Source organism: Myxocyprinus asiaticus, chromosome 38 (assembly GCF_019703515.2).
Source record: "Myxocyprinus asiaticus isolate MX2 ecotype Aquarium Trade chromosome 38, UBuf_Myxa_2, whole genome shotgun sequence".
Lineage (NCBI taxonomy): Eukaryota > Metazoa > Chordata > Actinopteri > Cypriniformes > Catostomidae > Myxocyprinus > Myxocyprinus asiaticus.
The window spans coordinates 27259675-27283605 of record NC_059381.1 but is presented as its reverse complement, the minus strand read 5'-3'; the positions used below and the strand labels follow the sequence as shown (position 1 = coordinate 27283605).

Below are 23931 nucleotides of genomic sequence, written 5' to 3'. Positions count from 1 at the left end.
GGATGAAATTCTGTAATTATTTTCTCACCCTCATGTTGTTTCAAACCTGTTTGACTTTCCTCCTTACATGGATAAAAAGAGATGTCAAGCAGAATGACAGTCACAATAACCATACACTTTCATTGTACAAAATAAATAAATAAATAAATAAATGTACAAAACGTAGTTTTTGGGGGGAACTATCTTTTTTCAGACCACTTTGATAGTTTTTTTTTTTTTTTTTTTTTGGCCTTTTATATTTTTGACAACTATTGTTTCTCTACATTGATGAATTACAGTATAATTTCAATGACTGATAAAATGCCCATTATCAAACTAAAATAAATCAAATTCGTGCTAGTGCAGTGCGAGCATGCTACATCTTTCACTGTTGCCATGGAAACTACTGTTTTGGTGGCAGCCTGTTGAAGTTTGTCAGCCATGGAGTCATCAGATGTGCAAGGTCAAGCAGTCATTGTCTCATATCAGATATGACACACAAACACTTTATACTATAACCTACAAAAAATGTAATCATGAAATTTCAGTTCAAATGAGTTGCCTTATCTTAGTATTGAATTGAATGGCAAGGTTTAAGAATCGTCTAAATTATTCTTGGGTCACAGTTCCGCGTGTGGTGTGAAGCTGCTGCATTGTTCATACTTCAGTGTCCTAGTTAACAGCCTGGAAGTGATGGCCTGTGTGACCCCTCAGTAAAACAAAACAATTTCAACTAACAGACTGTCAGAATTTTTTCTTTTTTTGGGTGAGCTATCACTTTAACAGTGGTAAAATAAATCATCCAATTTAAAATACACAATCAATATCATTGCAGTTGCACTGTCCAATGGCTGTGCTACCAAATATTAAATTTAGGGTGCCAAAAATATTGTTCAGGCAATTTCATTGATTTCTGTGTGTAAGAAGCTAAAATTCAGTGTTTGTTGCCCTTTTGTTTTTTGCCACAACAATAGACGAAGAAAACACAACGGATGGTGGTGGTTTATATTTACAGATATTTTATTATTTTTAATTATGCTGCAAACAATGACATCAAGATATACTGATGGACAATTATTTATTTATGTGAGTGCACAAGTGTGTGTCAACAGTGAGACCACAAAAAGCAGAATGAAGTCCTTGATATTGGGGATTCTCAATACATTAACAAGGCAGAGAAAGCGAACAGCTGGAGTCAAGAGCCCGCCGTATGCACAAGACAGCCGGGACGTCCACACGCACATCCATAGATTCTACATACACAGCTTTAGGATGGCAGTGGTTGGGCACACGTGACTCTTCTGTTCAAAACAGTACGCTGCAGACCAGCAAGCACAGTAAACTACTCACCACTGATGTAGTCTTAAAAGTTGCTAATTGTTGCCTTAGCCAGTAGAGAACTTTTCAAACTCAATTCTTGTTTGTCCACCACATTTATATAATTACTATATAAAAGGAGGCCACCTTTCTATAAATGTTTAAAGTAAATACATACATACTTGCTTGCTTTTTTTAAAGCAACAGTTCAGCCAAAAATGAAAATTCGGTCATCGTTTACTCAACATATGGGTTTGGAATAACATGAGGGTGAGTAAATGATGACAGAACTTTCATTTTTGGCTGAACTACCCCTTTAATAGTTAACACAGAGCAGCCTTTAGTTATTGCACATTGATCTACCATCAAGGTTTCGTCATCAAACACAGCCACGCTGAGTCAAAAAGGTCCAGAACAGCGAGCTTCACCCTTTGAGTTTCTTCCTCTGCAAAGCAAATGCCAAAAAGCTCCCTGATTCAAGAGAGACTGACTAGAAAGCTCATCCAGCACAAGGTCACTGAGCAGTACCACAGAATCTCCAGAACTCTTCACAAACGTGCGCACGAATGGACAGACAGCAGATGGTGCAGAGAAGCAAAATGATGAAGCAATGGTAACGCTTTCGCAATAATTTTGAGCGTTTCATAAGAAGGGGCTAACTGAAACCTGTTAATGAGTGAAGGCCCCTCTGGAGTTGCCGGTTTTGAGAATGGGAGAACATGGGTCGGAACGAAAGCTGGGTAATATGGAAGTGTGTAATTTGCTAACCAAGTGTTTCTGAAGCTGTAAGTGGTTTAGGTGCAGCTGCATTTGTGTGCAGTGCTTCTCCCCTGTAATATTTAACTAATTCAATATGTAGTCCTAAAAATGGTGAATATGCAAAAGTAAGTTTTGTTCAGAACCAGAAGTTAAATGGCACTTCATTTGCCCTCTATCAGTACATAAATTGTGTCAAGGTCCTCCATAACCAAGATGGCAACAGAGGGTGTCAGAATTATATTTTCTACACACACAAAAAAAGAAAGAGAAAAACAAATAACAGAAACAAAATGTAAACCCTGCGTGGAACTATCTCCTCCAGAGACAAGTGCACTTACTGATTCATGTCTTCTTACCGTGCCTTTTCTGCACTCCTTTTCTAGTGGGATACAATGATCACAGTCATGGTAAATCATAGTCAAAACTGTCCAGGCTGATTTGCCAAACATGACTTCATGAAGAGCACGAGAGTCTGGATGGGCTGTGAATGAGAACTGCCACATAAAATGAACTGAACTTAAATTCTCAAACCAATCCTATTATGTACCACTTTGATAAAGTGATGAATGTTTTTCTAGGATTTTAAAGTGGCAGAATTAAGCAGTGGGACTTTTGGTGTCAAATTACTTTTAGCACTAAATTGTTCGTCTTCAGTTTAAATGGAGAGAATTTTACCATCTTTTTCATTCCTTTCTGTAAAGCCGATTTGGCATGTCAAAAAGAAAATAAACCTAAACTGATCTGACAGAACTGAAATCGTTTTGAGTGCCCTGTATTCTGAATTCCCCAAACAGCATCATTCTGCCTTCTGTTCATTAACGCTTGAGGCTGGAGCATCACCTGTGCTCTTTATTCTTAAGGTACTTTAGATGACGAGAAGCAAAAAAATTTACAGTATACAAGTTTTGGATTCACCATGCAAGAATATTCGCTTTACTTTTAACTTTTTTTTTTCTCCTTGTGTCTTGTGTAACATTTAATAAGCTCAAACTACAGCCAGAGTAATTTACATAAAAGGACAATAGTTATAAGAAGAGAGCTGGATGAGGTGGTAACCATAGTAATGAGTGCATCCTGAAGGGCAGGTGTGGGAGTAGCCAAAGAGGTGGCATTGGGGGAGGGAGAGGAGTGGATCCTATGGCAATCAGCGACATTCCCACACTTTAAGCGTTTGATCTACACTTCCTGTCACCACGTAAGGAGAAGTCTTGTGGAAATCTATGGAGGGAAGAGGAAGGACATAGGCAGTTGATTAATGAGGCTCGTCAGTCTAGAACATAATATGCATCGATAAAAAAAGTAATAAAAAAAAAAACACAATGTGACTTTCATAGTAGGTAGCCTCTTATGTTGACCTAGTCTATTGCATTGTTAAAACTGCACATCTATGAAAACTGAATTTCCTTGCACAGAATCATTCATAATGCACTCCTGAAACCTTTTTGGAAATTTTATTCTAAGTAAAAACACTTCAAGACGATTTACAGCCAAGATGAGTTATTTTCCTATCAAAGTGTTGTGCAAAGCAACAATAACTGCTCGGCTTACCCAGAGAGGTAACAAAGTGTTCATGGGCACTCAGGGTCTTCATGCAGCGCTTGTTCTTATAGTCCCATATACGTAGGGTTTTATCATCAGCACAGCTCACTACAAACCTTCCGCCCGGATGGAACAGCACTCCACGCACCCAGTTATCATGGCCAACCTAGAATAGCAGAGACAGAAAAAAACAGATAGAAAGATTAAGGAAAAGTTAAGTAACAAATATTGCTAAATAAAAGGTCAGAATTTATTGATTTTTAGTACATCCAATAAAGGGGGAAATGTCACTTTGGAGTTATGCTTCATCAAAATATGTACACTGTGGCTATGTTTGGTGTTTGGAATAGCATACTACTCTCACTATTTCTGCACAAATTTTAACATTTTCTTGACTCATTTGATTGGACTGCCAAAAGACACTATTACTCAATTGTAAAATACACACACAAAAAAGGAATTAAATAATACAATTTAAATATATATATATATATATATATATATATATATATATATATATTAGAACTGGGTGCCACTTGCTGAATTAAACATGCAATGCAATGGGGTTAAGTGACAACAACAATGCAGCAGCCAACCCGTCGGTTGACCACAGCCTCACTACTCGTATTGATTCAACTACACTACCGCCAACCAGGACAGCTTGGAAACTGGGAGTGGTGGTTGATGACCAGCTTAACTTCACTGCCAACATCTCATCAATCACCCGGTCTTGCAGGTTTGCACTACAGCATCAGGAAAATCAGACCTTTCCTGTCTAAATATGCTGCACAGCTGCTGGTCCATGATCTGGTTATCTCAAGACTGAACTATTGCAACGCCCTGTTGGCCAGTCTCCTAGCTATCACGATTAAGCCACTGCAGATGGTCCAAAACGCTGCAGTGCATCTGGCCTTCAATCAGCCAAAGAGGGCTCACGTCACCCCACTCATGCTTTTTAGTCCACTGGCTACCTGTAGCTGCCCGCATCAAATTCAAGGCTTTGACTCTGGCCTTCAGGACAGCCAGTGGAACCGCATCCTCCTACTTCAATTCACTTCTCGCTCGCTCTCTGCAGTCAATGAACAAGCAGCGCCTGGTGGTCCCATCGCATAGAGACACAAAGTCTATTTTACGATCATTCACTTTCTCTGTTCCTCTGTGTTGGAATGAGCTTCCAACCTCCAAATGACCTGCTGAAACTATCTCAACATTCAAGAACCAGCTGAAATCACATCTGTTCTGAGAGCACTTAACCAATCCACATTAAACGCACTTACTTAATATTTAACAATATTTAAAATAAAATAAATAAAAAAAAAACTTGTCTGTCTCTTTCTTCTATGCTAGCTTATGTACCAAACCAGCCACTTTGAGAACTTGGCAGTGCAATACTGTTCAGGATACTTTTGTAAAACAAATTGCTTGCTATGTTCCTAATTTGTGAGTCGCTTTGGATAAAAGCATCTGCTAAATGACTAAATGTAAATGTCTAAATGTGAAATGTAGCATACTAGTTTTTGAGATGTTTATCATTGCATAATGCGCACTGTTCCACATACTATAAAAACATAGGCAGTTTAAAGTGTATACTGCAGAGTATGCAGTAAGCAGTATACTAGTATTCCATTCTGAACTGTACCTCTACTCACCAGTGTCATAAGGCACATGCCAGTACATATGTCCCACATTTTGATGGTCTTGTCTCTTGATCCAGATAACAGGAATGGCCCGGGCTTTCCACTCTTCTTGTTCTGCAACAGAATTGTGTTAAATGGCAAATTATTAACAACACAATACAAAACCATTCTAGAGAAAATGCTACATGCTACAATGCAAGTAAAATTTGGCTTAACTATACTGTTATGCAGTCAAAATGTACACATCTACTACTAACATAAACAACAACTACACAAAATTGAGTTATGACTGAAATCTAATAAGACTATGATCTGCCTCACAGGATTGGCTCAACTTTGTTCAGATTATCCACATTTGGCTGTATAATCAAAGCTTTGAAGCCATTTTTCTAAGATTCATTATCAGAGAAGTTTGCAGTTTTTGCTTTGTAGGGCAGTATAAGCAGCACAACAGCAGGAAAACTCAATACAAAGAACAGTTACCATCTCTTCCTTACCTCGGAGCCGGTGGCCTCAGATATGGTGGGGTGTGCGCTCTCAGGAGCCCAGGAGATGCACTCGACCACATGCTCATGCTCCCGCAGCTCCGCCTTGCACTCTTTGGTGGCCACCACCCACACACGCACTGTCTGGTCATTAGAGCAGCTGGCCAACAGCGTGCCATCTTGATTTGGCCGCACCATACGCACCCACTCCCTGTGTCCCGTGAATGTCTTCACACAGTAACTGAGGAAAGACAAAGACAATCATTGTACATACACTTAAGACTATGAGTGCGTTTAAATGCACGATCATGCAGCACGTATGCTTACTAACTCAACAACATGTAAGGTCATGTAAACGCCATAAATGGTGTTCTTTGATATGATAAAGGTCATAAACTGTTTAAGCAAACACAATCGGTACATCTAGATTTTTGCCCATTACCTTGAATATCGCTCTGCATGTAAACATCTTTACTGTGTTCTAACAGCTCATTCAAAGTATGCATGAGTTGTGGGCATGTCTGATTACATATGGATGTTGAAACTTGATCACTTCAAATGTCATGTAAACATGGTTTTCTTGTGTTGTCTGGAGTTTTTGATCGTTATCAGTGTGTTGTTGTGCATGTAAATTCAATTATTGTTTGTATTTGCCTTTTTAACACAACTAACAATTTAGCCCCTACTTGAATTTGCCTTTGAATGTGTAAAAAACTGCAAGACATTCAGAGCTAGAATTGTGACTCCAAACTGTCCAGATTCCAAAATCCAGTTGTGTTTTTCCTGAGTACAATATTCAGCTCACAATCAGCCCACTATATCAGCTCCAACAATGGGCTTCAGTATTACTCACCCAGTGGCCACCTCCCACATTTTCATGGTCTTATCCCTGGAAGCAGACACTATGTGATCACCATTGGGCATGATGGCAACTGACGACACATTGTGGTCGTGTCCTGAAAGAAGAGGGGAAGATGAATGAGATTTAATGTGTGATGCAGGAAAAACACATAGTTAAAAAGTTATTATGATAAATAAAAATATGGCCTTACAGGACCATGCACACATTTATCAAAGATCGAATACAGCTAAAATGATTTTGAATCTTTATTTGACTTTTTTATTTGATTTTAAATGACTTAAGTCAGTTGCTGACCAATCTAAATTACAGAAGCATCTATGTTATATGATTAAAGAGGGGTCTCTGTTATTTAAGTAAGAGATTAAAGCTACCAGCTTGGTTAATCCAGCCCCAAACAAACCTTTCCCCCTCCCCCAAGAGCAACAGGTCCTGACTGAGTCACAACATCCAGAGAGGGTGGATTCTGAGTCACACTAATAAGGATCTCAATAAGCTTTAAGCCTATATTGGAGGTGGCTGTGGTACATGGTGGGTCAAAGGCAATTCAAGGAAGTTCTTCTATGAAACAGTAGCTAACTGTGGCTGTCATTACCGTGCATGGTCCTGATGCACTCAAAGCCTTGGAAGTCCCAGAGTTTGATGGTCATGTCTGCAGAGCAGGAGGCCAGCAGCTTTCCGGTCTGGTCAAAGGAGATGTCCTGCACCGAGTCAGTGTGACCTTTCAGTGTGCGCTCAAAGTCTCCGGCCTCATAGTCCCAAACCTGCACAAAGACAACAACAGGAAGAGCTCACACATTTTTTTTTTAGAAAAAACATTGGCTGATACCATTATAATCATATATTGAGTACATTATAGACTACTGCTGCAATCAAGACATCTAAATGACAGACAGCAGTAAAGCCTTGTTTTTCCTTTCACCTGGCAGCGCAGCGCATCATGCGTGTGCAGCTCTCGACGGCCTGAGGCATTTATACTTGACATGCTCCCCGGTTGCACTCCTTTCCAAATGACAGATGGCAGTGCAGTGAAAAATTATTTAATAATTTTCCCAATTACTTGATTAATCATCAGAATAATTGCTAGATTACTCTATCAAAATAATCGATAGTGACAGCCCTATTTTAGAGCCTAGTCAAGATGATGACTTTAACATTTAAAACAATTGTAAAAATTAATGAAACCAAAGTTTAGTGTATTGTTTAGACCTTTTTATTCAGTAAACAAAAGGTAGTTTAACAAGTGAACAAGATCAACTGATGAGCTGTAACAGGTCATTTCAAGTGGAAACATTGTCCTTTTAACATTATTTGCAGTAGTTTTACTGGTTCCACTGTATATTAGGTGTCTTTAAATACTATGTACTAACATTAAAATACATACAACATGCAACGTACTTTTTGTGTAATTACATGTTGTTCTGCAAAAAAGATACACATTTGTTGCTACTTAGGTTGAGGTTAATGGAAGGTTTAGGAATAGGGTTAGGGTTTAGGGTAAGAGTTAGGATTATGGGTAAGGTTAACAGCGTGACTACAGATGTAATGAAGCATTACTTTGCCTCAAAAGCACATCTGCTCTGCCCCTTTTCTCAAATTTGTCATATGGGTTTGAAGCATTGCACGCACACTGCACGAAAAGTTGGCCTGTGCACAGCTGCGAGAAAAGGAGCCTCGCGAAGGCAACAACCGCGATGATGTCATTTTGTGGGTGTGAACTAGTGTCCAACCGATATATCGGTCGGCCGATATTATCGGCTAATATTACCCTTTCACCGATATATCGGTATCTGCTTATATTTTACCGATATGAAAACTTTTTTTCAGAACATATAATGCAGAAAACAATGCTTTAGAATTGGTGCCATAGCGTAGTTTGTCCAGCAGAGCGTGCTCTGACTCCACTGTTTACAAAGCTGACTCTGAACTGACGGTGGCTCTGCAGACAGGGCGGAGTTGAGCTGTGTCTCAATATGTTAACTAGTTTGTGAAATACATACTGGAAACTTAATAAACAATGACCCCATCATTTTCCCTTTTCAATATAACTAATATAACATTAACCTTGTCCCTGACAAACATGTCACTCATGTCTGTTTGCTGTTAGCCAGCTATAGTTTGTCAGTGCAGTCAGTGATGTAGCAGAATGAAATGTAAACATCAGAGCATCTTTTTGCAGCTCAGCAGACAGTGCACAACGGTGCAGTGGTGGATTGTGTCTGATGAGTGTTGATTTCACGCTATGTTATTACCTAGTTGGTGAGACACAATGCTGGAAAGTTAAATAAACAACATCCGTCTTTTACTCTCCGTGACAACGAGCTTATAGCTAACTAGCTAATCATGTAGCTACTTTCATTGTTGTCAGCTGAGTAGAAGCTAATGAGTAAACATCAAACTGTTTTGTTCAGGATTCACAGTTTGATACCCCCTTCAACCAAACAATTCCAGTTGTTGCATTTATAAAATGTAATATTTAACAGTCTGGTTTTCCACCTTTGAAAGTTTCCCTTGAACTTGTATAGCAGAATATTGTGTAACACCGCTGCTGCTGTTTATCTTGACTCGGCAGTATTAATATAGTCAGCATTTGACTGATTCTAAACAGTACTGATGTTTATTTAGCAATTTATTTTATTTTTATTTATTCTTTATTTTGATGGTCAGCATTTGACTGATGCTAAACAGTAATTCTGATATTTATTTAGCTATTTATTTTATTTTTGATTTATTCTTTATTTAAATGGTCAGCATTTGACTGATGCTAAACAGTAATACTGATGTTTATTTAGCTATTTATTTTATTTTTATTTATTCTTTATTTAAACTGTCAGCATTTGACTGATACTAAACAGTACTGATGTTTATTTAGCCATTTATTTTATTTTTTATTTATTCTTTATTTAAATGGTCAGCAATTGACTGATATTAAACATACAGTACTGCTGTTTATTAAGCTATTTATTGTATTTTCATTTATTTTCTCAGTGTTCATTTCTAGAATTTGTTGACTATGTATAATAATAATGTCAAATATTCTTTGATAAAAATATTTAAGAAAGCAGCCTTCTGAGTACCTTTGCATAGTCATATTGGTGCAAAATCAGTGAAAAATCCACATAGAAAAGGTCTGTTCAGCTCAAAAAGTTAATATATCGGCCACCATATCGGTAATCAGTGAATTTTCCCTCTCTAAAAACGGTATCGGTCGGGCTCTAGTGTGAACCCTTGCAAAAAGGGGATGCATCAAGTATAAATCAGGCGTACGTTTTCAAACGGGTGACCACTGCAAATGGCAGTGTTTTGGGCAAACAAGAGAACTCAGTGGAGATCAAATCTACGGGACCTAGGGTGTGTCACTAAATGTCTCTAGCAGAGAGTTAATCTTGCATGAAAATGAACAGATCAGTTGTAATATCTCTTTGATCAGTCTGTGCATCTTGACAAGGAAAAATGCACAAAGAAATGCATCAGAAAAGATCTGATAAAAATGCAGACAGAGAGGCTGCTGTGCCATCTGATGTCCAGAGAACTGAAGAACTGATCACTGTGCTGTTGCCCTGGGAAACCAGAGCATCATGATTTCTCCATGGAGATAGTCAGTGACTCAGCAGAAAAGAATGAGAGCAGACAGAAGAAAACAGAACAAAAAAAAAAAAAAAACAGCTAACAGACCTTTATAGTGGCATCCTCTGAGGCAGAGACCATGAGGCTGAACACAGGATGAAAGATGACACGTGTGACAGGGTTTCTGTGGCCGCTGAGGGCGTACTTCTCAGGTGGGCGTGGGATCCACTCTTTGGGGTCTCTCTTTTGGCTCACAGGGCCTCCTAAAGTGATCTCTTCCTTGGCTTCATTGAGCTTTGACTCCAACTCCATAACCTAACAAGAGCCAGGAAACACTGGGGTTATGAGTGTTTATACTGGAAATGTAACATCCAATATCCAAAGAAAACAATTCTAAAGAACATAAAGTTTACAATTATTTCAGACAAATTATCCTTTGTTTACAAGCATACACTGAAAAAAAAAAAAAAGGAACAAACCTTTTTTTGTAATCTAATGACTGAAGTCCATTTCTTTTCCAATAGGCCGGCATACTTCTTATCCAACTCCTCATTCTGTAAACATGCATTGGGAGACAAAGGGTGGAATACTGGTAATGGCATATACTCCCTAATCATATTAGAGGCAAAAATGCAATGTCATCTACTAATATAAGAAATGGCACATGATTATCTGTATTTTATAAAAGCTTAGTCAGCCAATTACCATATCCAACTCTGCTTCCTTCTTAAAAACAGAATAAGCCTCTTCGTAGCCATTGGAGCGCAGATAATCTGCTATAGCTCGATTTCTGAAAGACAAAGAGATGCAGGCTATTTTCAGACAAAGAGATACACAGTCATGCAGTAAAGCCCTAATAAAGACTTTCAGACATCCTCTATGGAAACAGTATCATGTTCTACTGAAAAGTATGCACTCATCACCCAAATCACTTTAGATGTAATGCATGTATGGTAAATGATCAATTTTGAGACTGGACTTATTATATTAGTAGTGAGTAGGGATGCTCTGATACCAAAATTCGATACCAACTCGATACTCAAATACAAAACCCCTCAGATTTTTGATGAAATTACACAGAAAATTATTGACAAAAAGAACTGTATAAAGTCTTATAGATAAAAATGATGCCTTTTCTATTTTAATTTTTCTGGATTGCATGTTAAATGTTTTAAATAAATGTTATAATCAAATTGTGTTTAATCAAATACATACTGTACAGCTTTGATCAAATGAAAATAATAATAATTTATAAATAATTATTTTTGGTAAAAAACAAAAAAGATGCACAACAGAGCTTTACTGTATAAATGAAAACAATCTGATTACCTGAGGTTGCCATGGCTGAATCACAACATGCTGATCTTCAGTAATGGTATTCAGCATTTTTTAATATTGCTTACAGATAATAATACTAATAATTTAACCATTTAATATTATACTATTGTTTATGAGTATTATTGTTACTACTTTGAATATTACACTTTTATATAGTAGTAATATTTTTCTGTCCTAATGTCTTCAATTAGCATCCAGTTAAATAATGTTCTAATTTCAGCTGAACTTTTATTTTGAAAGATCTTTGAAGTTCTTCCTGTTCTTGAAGGGTTCGCTATATCAAACTTCCCGTGACTCACGAGCTGAAATCTCAGATGAAAAAGGTCATGTGAGAGTTCACAGTCATTTATACACTAAACACACTGCTCTGCAGCTGGATACTATTGGACACACTGCATGAAAATCAAGCAGTAGTAGTGTGTTGCATGTGTGTGTGTGTGTGTGTGTGTGTGTGTGTGTGTGTATGTGTGTGTGTGTGTGCCTGCGTGTGTGAAGATGACGACAGGGCAGAGCGGAGCCTCTCATTCATTCTGTGGCAGGCATGTGACTGTATATTATTTAATTAAATGACATCCTTCTGCTGTTTAATGATCACACTTGGCCATGGGGGCCTGGGTAGCTCAGCGAGTATTGACGCTGACTACCATCCCTGGAGTTGCGAGTTTGAATCCAGGATGTGCTGAGTGACTCCAGTCAGGTCTTCTAAGCAACCAAATTGGCCCGGTTGCTAGGGAGGGTAGAGTCACATGGGGTAACCTCCTCGTGGTCGCGATTAGTGGTTCTTGCTCTCAATGTGGCACGTGGTAATTTGTGCGTGGGTCGCGGAGAGTAGCATGAGCCACCACATGCCGGGAGTCTCCGCAGTGTCATGCACAACGAGCCACGTGATAAGATGTGCGGATTGAGGTGTCTCAGAAGCTGAGGCAACAGAGACTTGTCCTCCACCACCCGGATTGAGGTGAGTAACCATGCCAGCATGAGGACCTACTTAGTGGGAATTGGGCATTCCAAATTGGGAGAAAAACGGGATAAAAAAAAAAAAAAAAAAAAGGATCACACTTGGCCATATAGAGACATTAAAATTATTTTCAAATAGTCTTTGATTTCATCTCAAAACTCTCACATTACATTACATTTTGCTAATGGCAGCATACTTTAATATAGTACCGAAATTAACAACAAGATGATATCATACCATTTTAAATGTTTTGGTACCGCAATATTTTATTAGTACCGGAATACCACGTAACCCTAGTAGAGAAGTCAATATGTACTATGTGTCATAAGTATAGATCCATGCAAACCTTGTAGTGACATCAAGACTCATTTTAGAATTTTTATACAATATATTTTTTTCAATATTTTATAGATTTTTGCACTACAAGGTAATAAAGAGACCAATAATCACACCTTTCTACTATCCGATCTAGCATTACATCACTTTGTGTTTAACAAGAAACAGTGTTCAAAGGTAAAGTGACTCATTTAATAAATTGTTTGCATATTTACTTTTGTAACATCCATACATTCTCAATTGAGAAACACTTAAACTTTTAGATTGGAAAACAACTAGGGAAGTTCCATCTCTTAATGAAGGTGGAAACCGAAAAGAAAGAAAAAAAAAAAAAAAAAAAAAAAAAAAACAGACCAGGGAAGGAAACAAAACACAGGGCACTGGTTGCCATGGAAACCTTCCACTGAGGATGGAAAAGGTCTCAAATGACACAGCAGGAAATGGCAAAATGGTGGACTCTTGGCACACATTTTAACACACAGCCTCTCTCTTTCTCTCTTCCTGTGCTTCATTATGTAAATGAGCCCTTCACCATTTCAGATGCTGAATATTTAATGAGACTAGTTTTAGTAACAGCAACTTTTCTGAGTTGAACAGAAGCAGTCCAATAACCCGAAAAAACAAAAACATAATTCAAAGAATTGACTTTATAGAAAGGAACAAATCATAAATTTTCTTCAAGGGAAGTGTATAGTTTTTTTTTCAATGTTAAAACATTTCCAATCCCAGTTTATAGGTTCAGAGACAACTGTAAGTAACCCATTCATAGGGTGACTTCCTGAAGAGTGTAAACAAACATTTACATGCGCAGTTATAATCAAGCTACAGCAAGTTTTTGTGTAGTCAAGCTAGTCTTCATCTGTCTTTATTTAATATTTGAAAAAGGACGTCAGATGAGCAAGTGTTAAATACACGTCTTTCGGAGCACACGCACAACGGTGAGGCCAGTTGTGGTCCGATTAACGTTTTGATACGCAGGCTGAAGTTGAGTTACAATTGCATTATCTAAGCCTGCTAGTCCCAAAATAGCAAGCGAGCGCAGCAGAGTCATGTTGGAGCCTGAACCTATATTTCCCCCATCAAAGCGGTTGAAGTCAGCATTGTGGGAATACTTTGGGTACGTTAAAGTCCCACGAGGCTTCAACAATGTTTCTAAGTTACCCAGTTTGTAAGGTTTGTTGCTAAAAAAAAAAAAAAAAAAAAAAGTGTCGGCACAGGAAACACTTCAAACCATGGAATTTGCAGAGATAAATGCAAGCAAAATACAGTATATAGGATAATAAATTATAGACCCCCTATAAAACACCAGCTACAATACAGTTTTTAGTGCTTTGTCACACTCAAAAATGCAGCAAATGGATTTAGGAGCTTATAAGTAATGTTACGATGGGCCGACTATTTGTTCATGCATTTACAATATTTGCTTAAGTGCAGCACAACAGTAGGTTTACTATGTGTTTAATACTACTAGTACTAATACTTTTATTTGTGAAGTACTAAATAGGGTTTGCAAAGCATACAGAAAATATACAGTGCTGAAAAAAAAAAAAAAAAAAAACTCCAATAAATGAACTAAAATGGATAATGAATATATCAGTAGATATTGTTTAGAATCAAAATTAATTACAAAAGAAACCATTTACTAAATCAAATGCATCTGAACTGTTGGCCTTGGCAAATTATTAGTTTTCTTGTTTTTGCTAAATAAAATTTCGTACCCTGCCTTGTGCCATCTGAAGCACGAAGAAGGCACAAGGATGGTCAGGCAATTATGAATCCATCCTCCACTCCTCAGTCATGAGGCTTTATGAAATATTCAAGCTAACTTACAGTCATAGGAAGCTCCCTGAGGCACAGGCAGCCATGTTCTTTACTAGACATTTCTGTACTGAGCGGACGCACAGCGCTGCACTGACTGCAGATTGAATCACCCAGTGTCTGAATCACCCAATCTCTACTAAAGGATAATTACTGTATGTGGAGGGATGGGAATCGTAAAGAATTAAATGATTCCAATTCCTCTTAACGATTCTTTTAGTAATTTTGAGTAAGAAATGCAATTCTTATTGGATTTGCTGTCCTCAGTAACCTGTAACCAAATGATGAGATCATTTTGTATTTTAACAGAACAGATTCCTGCAAATGGTGCATTTACACATTCAGACTTTTCACTTTGGAGTGAACTATCCCTTTAATGATCCTCTGAATATCTGCATTATCCAATATTTATAGATGTGATAACGGTCCACGACTGCATGTTTTGAGTGAGTGTTTGCACAAATAAAGACATGGACTCACAATTCGTCTCGTTGCCTCTGTGACAGCACCATTTTGCTAGGAGTGTGGGGGTGCTGTCTTTGCCCCAAACAGGGAGCTGGTGAGCTGTCCTGAGCTGCTCCTCAGCAGGACGGACTACGGGAGAAGACACACAATGTCTTGCGCAAAATTACACTTCTTGAAACACCTTCAGCTTGTGGCTCGGACACTTCCTCCACAGCGACACGCCAGACCAGACGAGAGCAAAACAGACGACACGCTGGAACTATCAACAGTATGATCCACTTGCCATCTAGAGAGAGAAGGGGGGGTTACTTAGAGAAAGAACCAAAAGTAGTTCATACAAGAGTAAAGTGAAGTAGCAAGAAATCTGGCCTTGACCTGATTGAAGTCCAAAATGAGTCACTTAACCCAGACAATAAACCTTTATAAAAATACGATAATAATAATAATTAAAAAAAGAAAGCAATTACTCATCGGCTAGCATTTATGCTCACTCTCCAACTTATACTCAGTTGCAAATCAATTGATTTGTGCAACTGTTATTTTGTCCATGTGCACTCTTAAGGAAGCATGAATTCCCTCCCTAAAACATGAACATAAAGTCCCTTAACAACAACCAGACTGGAAGTGCTTGAGGTGACTGCGGCGTAAATCTCCTCGGTTAATCCTGAGGGAGACGGTGGTCCAATAAAACTCGTCCAGACGAGTGAAGAGTAGTGGGGTGGGGTGACTGAGACAAGATTTTGTAATCCTTTCAGTCAGTTTTGATGGCCTTCAAATATCTACTACTTTAATCTGTGTGGTGCACACTGAAATAGCTCGACACAGGAGGAAAATATCTAAACTGACCTTCAGTGAAAGAAATCTAGACGTGGTGATATTTTAAACCCATTTCTAAAGTGATTCATATAATTTGACTTGGATGCTTTTGCTGTCCAGGTCCTGTGCAGCTTGTTACAGTCATAATTCAAAACTGAAGTTGGCCTTTATGAACTGGGTTGAGGAAATTTTCATGATTCTGCCAAACACGCATCAGGTCTCGCAATAATGTGTATATAAGGAGAATTTTCATGGGAAAGGAGCCACTCTTGAATCCTCACCTCATACATTCAGAGAAAAAAAGAAAGCAAACACTCAGCAGAACATGACATCATCTTGCTGCAGCCATGAAATTTTATGGACAATCTTCGATCCCATTATCAGATCAGGACTGTTAGTAATCAAGGAACAGGCCTACCTAACCAAACTCTCATCTCTTAGCCTTAAATAGTCTGAATTATTCAGAATGATAGGCCAAAGGATGGCAATGTTTTCATCAGCTCAACAGGTACATGGCATTATAAAAACACACTACAAAAAGCTAGACGCAGCGCAATGAATATTTCAGAACACAGGTGTCGAGAAAAACCAAAATGGTTGTGTCATAAAGGTCAGATAAATCGCATGCAATGAAAAACCTGTATCTTTTGTGGTTAAATAAAATGCATCTACTCATGTGTTGTGCATAAGTGTGGGATGAAAGTATATTTATTCGCCCAGCACACTACTAAGTGAAGTAGCTAAGTGATAGCTAGTCAAATTGATACTTCGTTGTTTTACTAGACTCGCCTTATCAGTCGTCCGTGATTTTTAATTAGTTGTATTATATTGCGTTAAATATATTTATTTTCAAAATAACTTTGCCTTAGAGAGGGGGTACGCAAAAGCGTGTTGAATATTTGGAGGGGTAAGCCACTGTAAAAAGTTTGGCAACCACTGGTTTAGCACAAGTTTACATAGAAAAACTATTAAAATAAGAGTGCGGAGGGATGCAAATACACTTTCAGTGTGGACAAGTCCTTAGTCTGTGAGCTTGATCATCTCATGTCCTGCCTGCTATCAATATACTATTCGGTGCATTTGAACGAATGCGATACTTCCCTCTTAAGGGCTGCTCCTTGTTAGAGTAACAATTCAAAGCCCAAATAGAGGAAATCATTTGGTTCAACTTCTCTACATTACACAAGGATCAGGGTAAAATACCTGTCTGTGGAGAGAAGAAAAGAAAAGAAAAGAAAAACACAAACTGCCTGCACGCTGTCATTGCAATGCTCCTATCATAAGTCAAGTCATTGTTATTTCTATAGCTTTTCAGAACACACATCGCTTCAAAGGAGCTTTTACAGAAAATTATGCTATAACAGAAAAGTGAAAAGTTATTTTATAACATTCGTGACAGGTTTGACATTATTGACACTAAATGCTATTGGTTCTCACATGTCCGTAAACAAACATGGCATGTTGACAGCCCTTGTCACCGTATGCTATTCTTGTGCAAACCTTTTTCTGTCATATGGGTGAGTAAATGATGACAGAATTCAGGAAAAGCCCAAAATACAAATGCATTCTTTGACTGTAACCTAACAAGCGGTGGTACACTGAAGTGTTGGCCAGATTTGAGATTACTTGACCCAAAAACATGCGGTCGTAATGAGATCCAATAACTGCTCAGCAGGACTCGGGGCAGTGTCTAGACCTACTCAGTCACCTTTTTATGCTTTCAGCTCCTAATACAATGATTAATGTGTGTTGATGCAAAAATTTCAGCAGAGCAGAACAGTTATGGTACGAACTGAAGCAAATGTGACAAACAAAGACGTGTGCCTGTGTGGGACAAAGAAGATCAATCAAAAATTAAAACAGTTTGAAGAGAAAGAGATGCATCAAATGTTATTGTCATGCCAATTATGTCACTGCAAAAGCAGGGTACAGCAGGATAAAAATCACATACTTCAGGATTAAATTGCATCGATGACGTCATGTGGAATGACGTCCGATGGGCCTGAGTGACAGAAAAATGGTGGCGTGAGGTTGGTTGATTAGGTTACTAATTATTATGCTTATTTAACTTTTTTTCATTATTAAGAACTCTAATTGATTAATGTCCGCTACTCTGCTTTTAAGTAAATAGTTAGTGCGAACTAACTTTTCTGGGTTAACTTGCTAACTAGCTAACCAATTTAACTTTGCATCGTTAGTTCTCTAATCATCATAACTGGTCTGCTATGTGGTTAAATAGTGAGCCTCTTTGAACATGACTAAGGATAAGAAACATAAATCCAATCCAATGGATTATGAAAGCTCAGATTTTTCTGATGTTACTCCACTGCCCGAAACTCTGATGAAAGAACCAGCTTCTAGGAAAGGCAAAAGCAGCTATAAAGCTCTAGCTATAATGAAAATAAAACCCGAGATGATCGGAGATCATTTTCAGCATTCTCATAGACGACATTATCTTGCAAACAGTTTTCAGACGAATGAAACACAAATGAAAAAAGATAAAGAGTGAAAACTCTTTACATGCGCTTGTTCCACGAGACAGGCTCGTGCTGCATGCCTCTGAACAAACAGCGAATCAGACACAAGTATTGACGGCTTTTATTTTGTCTGTTCTTACAAATATAATTAAGTGTGTTTCTTCAAGTGCGTGTCTTTGTGACTAACAGCATTTCTTGTCGTTTCACTCCGAAACAGGTCATCCGCCTGTTGCGGGTAGTTGAGCAAAATTACCCACGCATGAAATACATTTGGACGAGGAACTTGAAAACTGGATTAAACCTTGTCGCATTTGGCAGGTGCTAGTTTCACACCCTGGCCACTGTTTAATATATTTGGCGACTTCCCAGATCCATGGTTTTGCCATTTCCCGATATTGTCAATCATCTGTTTGCAATCGGCATCAGGATCTTTGTAAGACATCGTTGATATCCGATTACATCGTCCTATCGCCAGCCCTAAAGAACACTGGGTGAGTTGCACTTGGTTCAGATTTTCTTATTATTTTGTGATTTATGCAAGACTTTATGAAGTTTTTTCCACATTACCAGCATGTCTGTGGACTTGGGTTTCTGAAGTTTTAAACCCAAAGTATTTTATAATAAAACAACACGATGTGAAGAATAGGAATTCTGGTGGACTTTGAATCCTTCTTATTTTATATTTCCTTTCCATTCTCTGCCTGTAGTTTATATTTTCTTAATTTACTGTATATACTGTACCAACCTTATGGTTTTGTGTATGGTCAGTTATTTGCCTAGACTTCTTTGTTAATGTAGCAGTTAATAGAAACACTATAATTTTGGTTCTGATGCAAAAAAATTATAAAAATAAATAACAACTGCGGCCTCTATCCATTTCTTTTTTTTTTTTTTCTCATTCATCTGTTGCTAAAGGTTTGGGGTGACACCAGTGTTCCGATGTTTCCATGTTTTTCCACTTTGTTCAGTTAAAGGAACCAAGTTCAATACAAGTTAAGCTCAATCGACAGCATTTTGTGGCATAATGTTTATTACCACAAAAAAGAATTTTGACTTGTCCCTCCTTTTCTTTGAGAGAAAAAAAAAATGCATAAAGTTACAGTGAGGCACTTACAATGGAAGTGAATGGGGCCCATTTTTGGAGGGTTTAAAGGCAGAAATGTGAAGCTTATCATTTTATAAAAGCATTTACATTAAATCTTCTGTTAAAACTCATGTGTTATTTGAGCTGTAAAGTTGTTTAAATCATTGTTTTTACAGTCATTTTAGGGTGTTTACATTACATTGTCATGGAAACTAATTTGTCAAATTTACTATAACTTTACACAGAAAAGGTTAGTAAGTGATTTTATCACACTAAAATCATGTTAACATGCATACTGTTTATGTCTTGTGGCTATACTTATGAAAAAGTGAGCATTTTAACATTTGTGGATTAACCCCATTCACTTCCACTTTAAGTGCCTCACTGGAACCCAAGCTGAGTTCAGAATGGCATACTACCACACTACTCATACTATTTCTTCTACAGACAAACATGGCAGAAGTATTAAGAGTAGTATGCCATTCCAAACTCAGCACCAGATTTTTGCTTTTTATTTTTAAAGGAGGGGAAATTCAAAATTAATTTTTGTGCTAATCAATGTTATTCCACAAATGCTGTCGAATGAGCTTATCTTGTATTGAACACAGAATATTCCTTTAATGCAACAGGGATATGAAAAAATGTTTTAATGTTTACTTTTACGTAAAGTTATCTCTTTGTATCCCAAAAGTTTAAATACTGTAGTGTTGTCAAAAGTACCGGTACTTCGGTACCAAGTCGACACAAAAAAAAATATGTAACTATACCAGTGTTTCTGCAGTACAGGTAAGAGTCGGTGCTCGGTACCAGTGCGCAGTATGACTGACACACGACTGTTTTAAATGCTCACAGGCTTGTTACTCCTTTTACACTGAAATGGACAATTAATCAAATTAAAATCTTGACATGTCCTAGTGTGATTTATTAAACCACTAAAGGCTGCAATACTCTGGAAACTCACAGACATTGAGAATCATTCACATTGTATGAGATGACAGAGCAGAGCACTTATCTACTGTGAATCATGCAGCACATGTAAAATATATATTTATATAATTAAAAACAAAGCATTTGCACTTTAATCTCAGCTCAGGTTATTTATATCTCATTTAAAACAATAGAGTTGACCAAAGTGCTTCACAGTAATATAATTTCAAACATAACATTTCAAAATGACCACAAACACAAACAACAGTAACCTAAAATACAAACACTCCAAAACTGTGTCCTACATTTCATTTCTCTGACTCAAAGGCCAGTGTAAACAGATGAGATTTCAGACAATATTTAAAAGTCTTCAACGATCACACTGGGCCATGTTGCGAACTGTTTATCCGGAAAAGTGAAGCTTGTGGCAAAAAACACACGTTATAATAAAAGCACGATTCAAAATAAAAGCTAGATGGCTGAAATAGACCTTTTTCACAGACTGTGATGACGCGTTTCTGCCTTATCAGCGTAAATCTCGCAATTTTTTTATATTATACATTTTTTAAATATTGAGTGTAAATGTATAACATTATGCTTATTGTTACTTACCCTGGAATTAGTTTTAAAAAATGAATTACTACAGCTGCGAGGGGGTTTCTTTTACAGCTGCTGAGATAGTGACAGTAAATTTGGCATCTTCTCCCATTTTACTGTCTTAATCCACCGCTCTCTATTTTTACCTCTTCTGGAAAGTCAAACGTAATAGTGGATTATTTCTTTTGGTCTTATTGCAGCAAATGGGTAAGTGAAAATAATATTTGCTGTGATCTCCCATTCACCGCTGTTGAAGTTTACCCTGCAAACGTTTACTTCCATGTTCCAAAACTCGGAGCGTGAAAAAGGTCTACGGAAGAAATTGCGACAGAAATATATTACTGTATAATAAAATTTACTTTAATATTCACTTAATAATAATAATAATAATAATTATTATTATTAATAATAATAATAGTTAAGCAATATATCACAAGCAAGACTGCTGTTGAATAAAAGTTTGGCTAAAAAATACAATGACATGTTGAAAAGTTCTATTTTCACTTATTAAAAGTTTTAGAATTTATTGATTAGACACCATTTTGATGATGAAATTAAATTAAACTTTAAAACATGGAGTTCTGGAAAATTATAATAATTATTAAACTATAATTATTGATTTTTTTTAAATAACTAAACTGGTGTGTTTAACAGCACATTATAATATGAACATATTTTTGCTGTGGTATCGAGAACCATGAAATTTCACTAGTATCGGTACAGACTACTGAAATGTTGGTACCGTGACAACACTAAAACATTGATTTCTGTTTTAAATAGAAGTCACATGCAAGTTCTAATGGTTTATGAAGTTTTTTTCCCTCTTCTTCATATGGCTCTACTTTTTCAGCGGATGTCCTACTCCTAACTTTGAAACAAGTTTAAGAGTAAAATAATTAAGAGTCGATTTCTAGGGCCAGATTCACAAAAATGTTCTTAAGAAAAAAAATATAAAAAAAGGATAAATTATAAGAAGTTCGTAAGAAAGTGCAATTCTTGGAAAATTCTTAATAAGTTTATTTGGGAATACAACATATTCTTAACATTTTTCTTAAGTTACAAATGAAGAAGCTGGTAGTTAAGAAGAAATTTCTTGTTAAGAATGTTTCCTGAATCCGGCCCCTGATCCTGAAGGCCGTTTTTTCTTTTCTTACTAATTGCATTAAACGACAAATTCTTTGTTCTGGGTAAAAAAATAAATAAAATAAAATAAAAAAACAAGTTTGGGCTTATTAATCTAAATTATCTAGGGCGGATAAATAATTATCATTAAACAGAGTCAGGCAACGCCCACGTGGTATGAGTGAGAGTGATGACTGCTGAATGATCTCGGTGCGGATGACTGACGTTTTCTCAACCTGTCAAAAATATAAAGGTGGCGTTACATTACTTATTGGAGCCGAGCATAGCCAATGTTCATTAATAACTGAGCAATATGATGCATTAAAGAATTATTCCAAGAACATTATATATTGAACACCAAATCAAAACATTATAGCACCTAGACAAATTATCAACCATTGGTTTGCAAACTATAATCATGAACTGCAAGACTATTAATAAAGCATGAAATACCACACACGCCCTTGTTGACAGATTGAATAAACACGATCATAACAGCAGTGGAAACATGCAGATCTCCACCGGCATCGACAAGAAGCGGCTTCGGCCTCCAGTCAACCATCACAGGCACACCCAGTCGCAAATATTACCGACACCGGTCATGGAAATGTGGCTTTAAAGGCTTCACTGAAGCTATTTTAGTGCGATAGAGGTTTCTGAAACACGGATAAACAAATGACACGCTGTTATTACTTATTCAGCGCGTTTAGTGCTGAGGAGATGCTAACGTTAACTAACATTAGTATGGGTCAAACCACTGGACTGAGGATGGCTGTCACAAATTTGACGTAAATTCATTTAGTGAGAGTTAAACATGAATACTGATGTCGTTTCTACGTTATGACACTGGCAGACGTTAAATTTCCATCTCTCTCGGATAATCCCACCCTTATTTTGCTCTAACGGCCTGTCCGCCATTTTGAGTCAGTCAGGCAGGCGGAGCAGATTTCACCGCCACATATTCACTTAAACCGACTCGCTTTCACCAGACTGCAGCCAGCGACAAACACCGAGAGTCCTTACCTTCTCACATGAAGCGCTTCTCATCAGCCAGGTCACAGAACCAGGTAAAAAACTTAAAACGAATGAGGTATGTCTCTGCTGAAAGTCACTTCCGATTTTCCGGCTCAGTCAGCGCTGTTTCTCCTTGATTTCTGCGCCGCATAACCGTCTGCTGATAACGGACACGCGCACGGTGCGGCCGGGAGCGCGCCCGCCTTGAGTCACACCAGCAGTCACATACATCATAACCTTGAGCCGACACTGCGGATGAGTTACATTTTGCAAGCTTTTGGAATGGGTTGTTTTTCTGTAAACATGTTGTGTGCCAAAACGCCAGTAGGTTTAATTGTGTTATTAAACCTATTGGCTTTCCATAGCTTTAAAATATGGATCTTCAAAGTATCAATATTTGTAAAAATTCATATAATAATGGACCCGATAGAGAAAGTTCCCAACAACTGTGTCAACCCAACACCAATATTAGCATGGTTATCATAGTTAACACTCAAATGTAATAGTCTACTATAATTATTGTTACCACAGTAATACCGTTATAAAGAGTGCAAGAAAAAACAATCTTTAAACATTTTGTTTAGTGTAGGCTACTAAACCATCATACAGAAATTGACTTTGGTGGCTATAATGTCTAGTTGACAATTTAACAATAACTGTATAACTGATATTTTGGTGGAAACTGTTATATTACCAAGGTAAATACACTTAATACAAAACATCTGCACCAATGTGTGCAATGTTATGTTTGAACATTCATATTGAAACATGTCATGACATTTCTGCTGGTGCCATTATTAGATGAATGATTATGAAAGATTAATGAACGAACATACA

The 23931-nt window shown here is 37.4% G+C and overlaps 1 protein-coding gene across 2 annotated transcripts; it reads right to left on the bottom strand.

Annotated features, from left to right (window-relative positions):
- Positions 1 to 981: 981 nt before the first annotated feature.
- Positions 982 to 23277, bottom strand: LOC127428904 (lissencephaly-1 homolog B-like). 2 transcript variants are annotated; one of them, XM_051677574.1, is made up of 11 exons: positions 23104 to 23277; positions 15073 to 15343; positions 10848 to 10932; positions 10622 to 10696; positions 10251 to 10457; positions 7171 to 7339; positions 6570 to 6672; positions 5729 to 5957; positions 5244 to 5345; positions 3604 to 3760; positions 982 to 3273 (listed from the first exon to the last, which is right to left on the bottom strand). In XM_051677574.1, exons 2-11 carry the CDS (start codon positions 15102 to 15104, stop codon positions 3200 to 3202), a joined length of 1233 nt encoding a protein of 410 aa, XP_051533534.1. In that variant the 5' UTR covers positions 15105 to 15343; positions 23104 to 23277; the 3' UTR covers positions 982 to 3199. The 2 variants fall into 2 exon arrangements, with proteins under 2 accessions (XP_051533534.1, XP_051533535.1); XM_051677575.1 differs by lacking the exon at positions 15073 to 15343 and having other exon boundaries at positions 23104 to 23276.
- Positions 23278 to 23931: the final 654 nt, after the last annotated feature.

What these genes read in the sequence shown, in the direction of transcription:
- LOC127428904 (XM_051677574.1), bottom strand. Translation starts at nt 15,104, where the DNA reads ATGGTGCTGTCACAGAGGCAACGAGACGAATT. An exon ending in ATGTGGGAGGTGGCCACTGG is followed by an intron (nt 5,958 to 6,569) that starts GTGAGTAATACT and finishes GTCTTTCCTCAG; the next exon opens with TTACTGTGTGAAGACATTCA. An exon ending in ACACTTTGTTACCTCTCTGG is followed by an intron (nt 3,274 to 3,603) that starts GTAAGCCGAGCA and finishes TTCCCTCCATAG; the next exon opens with ATTTCCACAAGACTTCTCCT.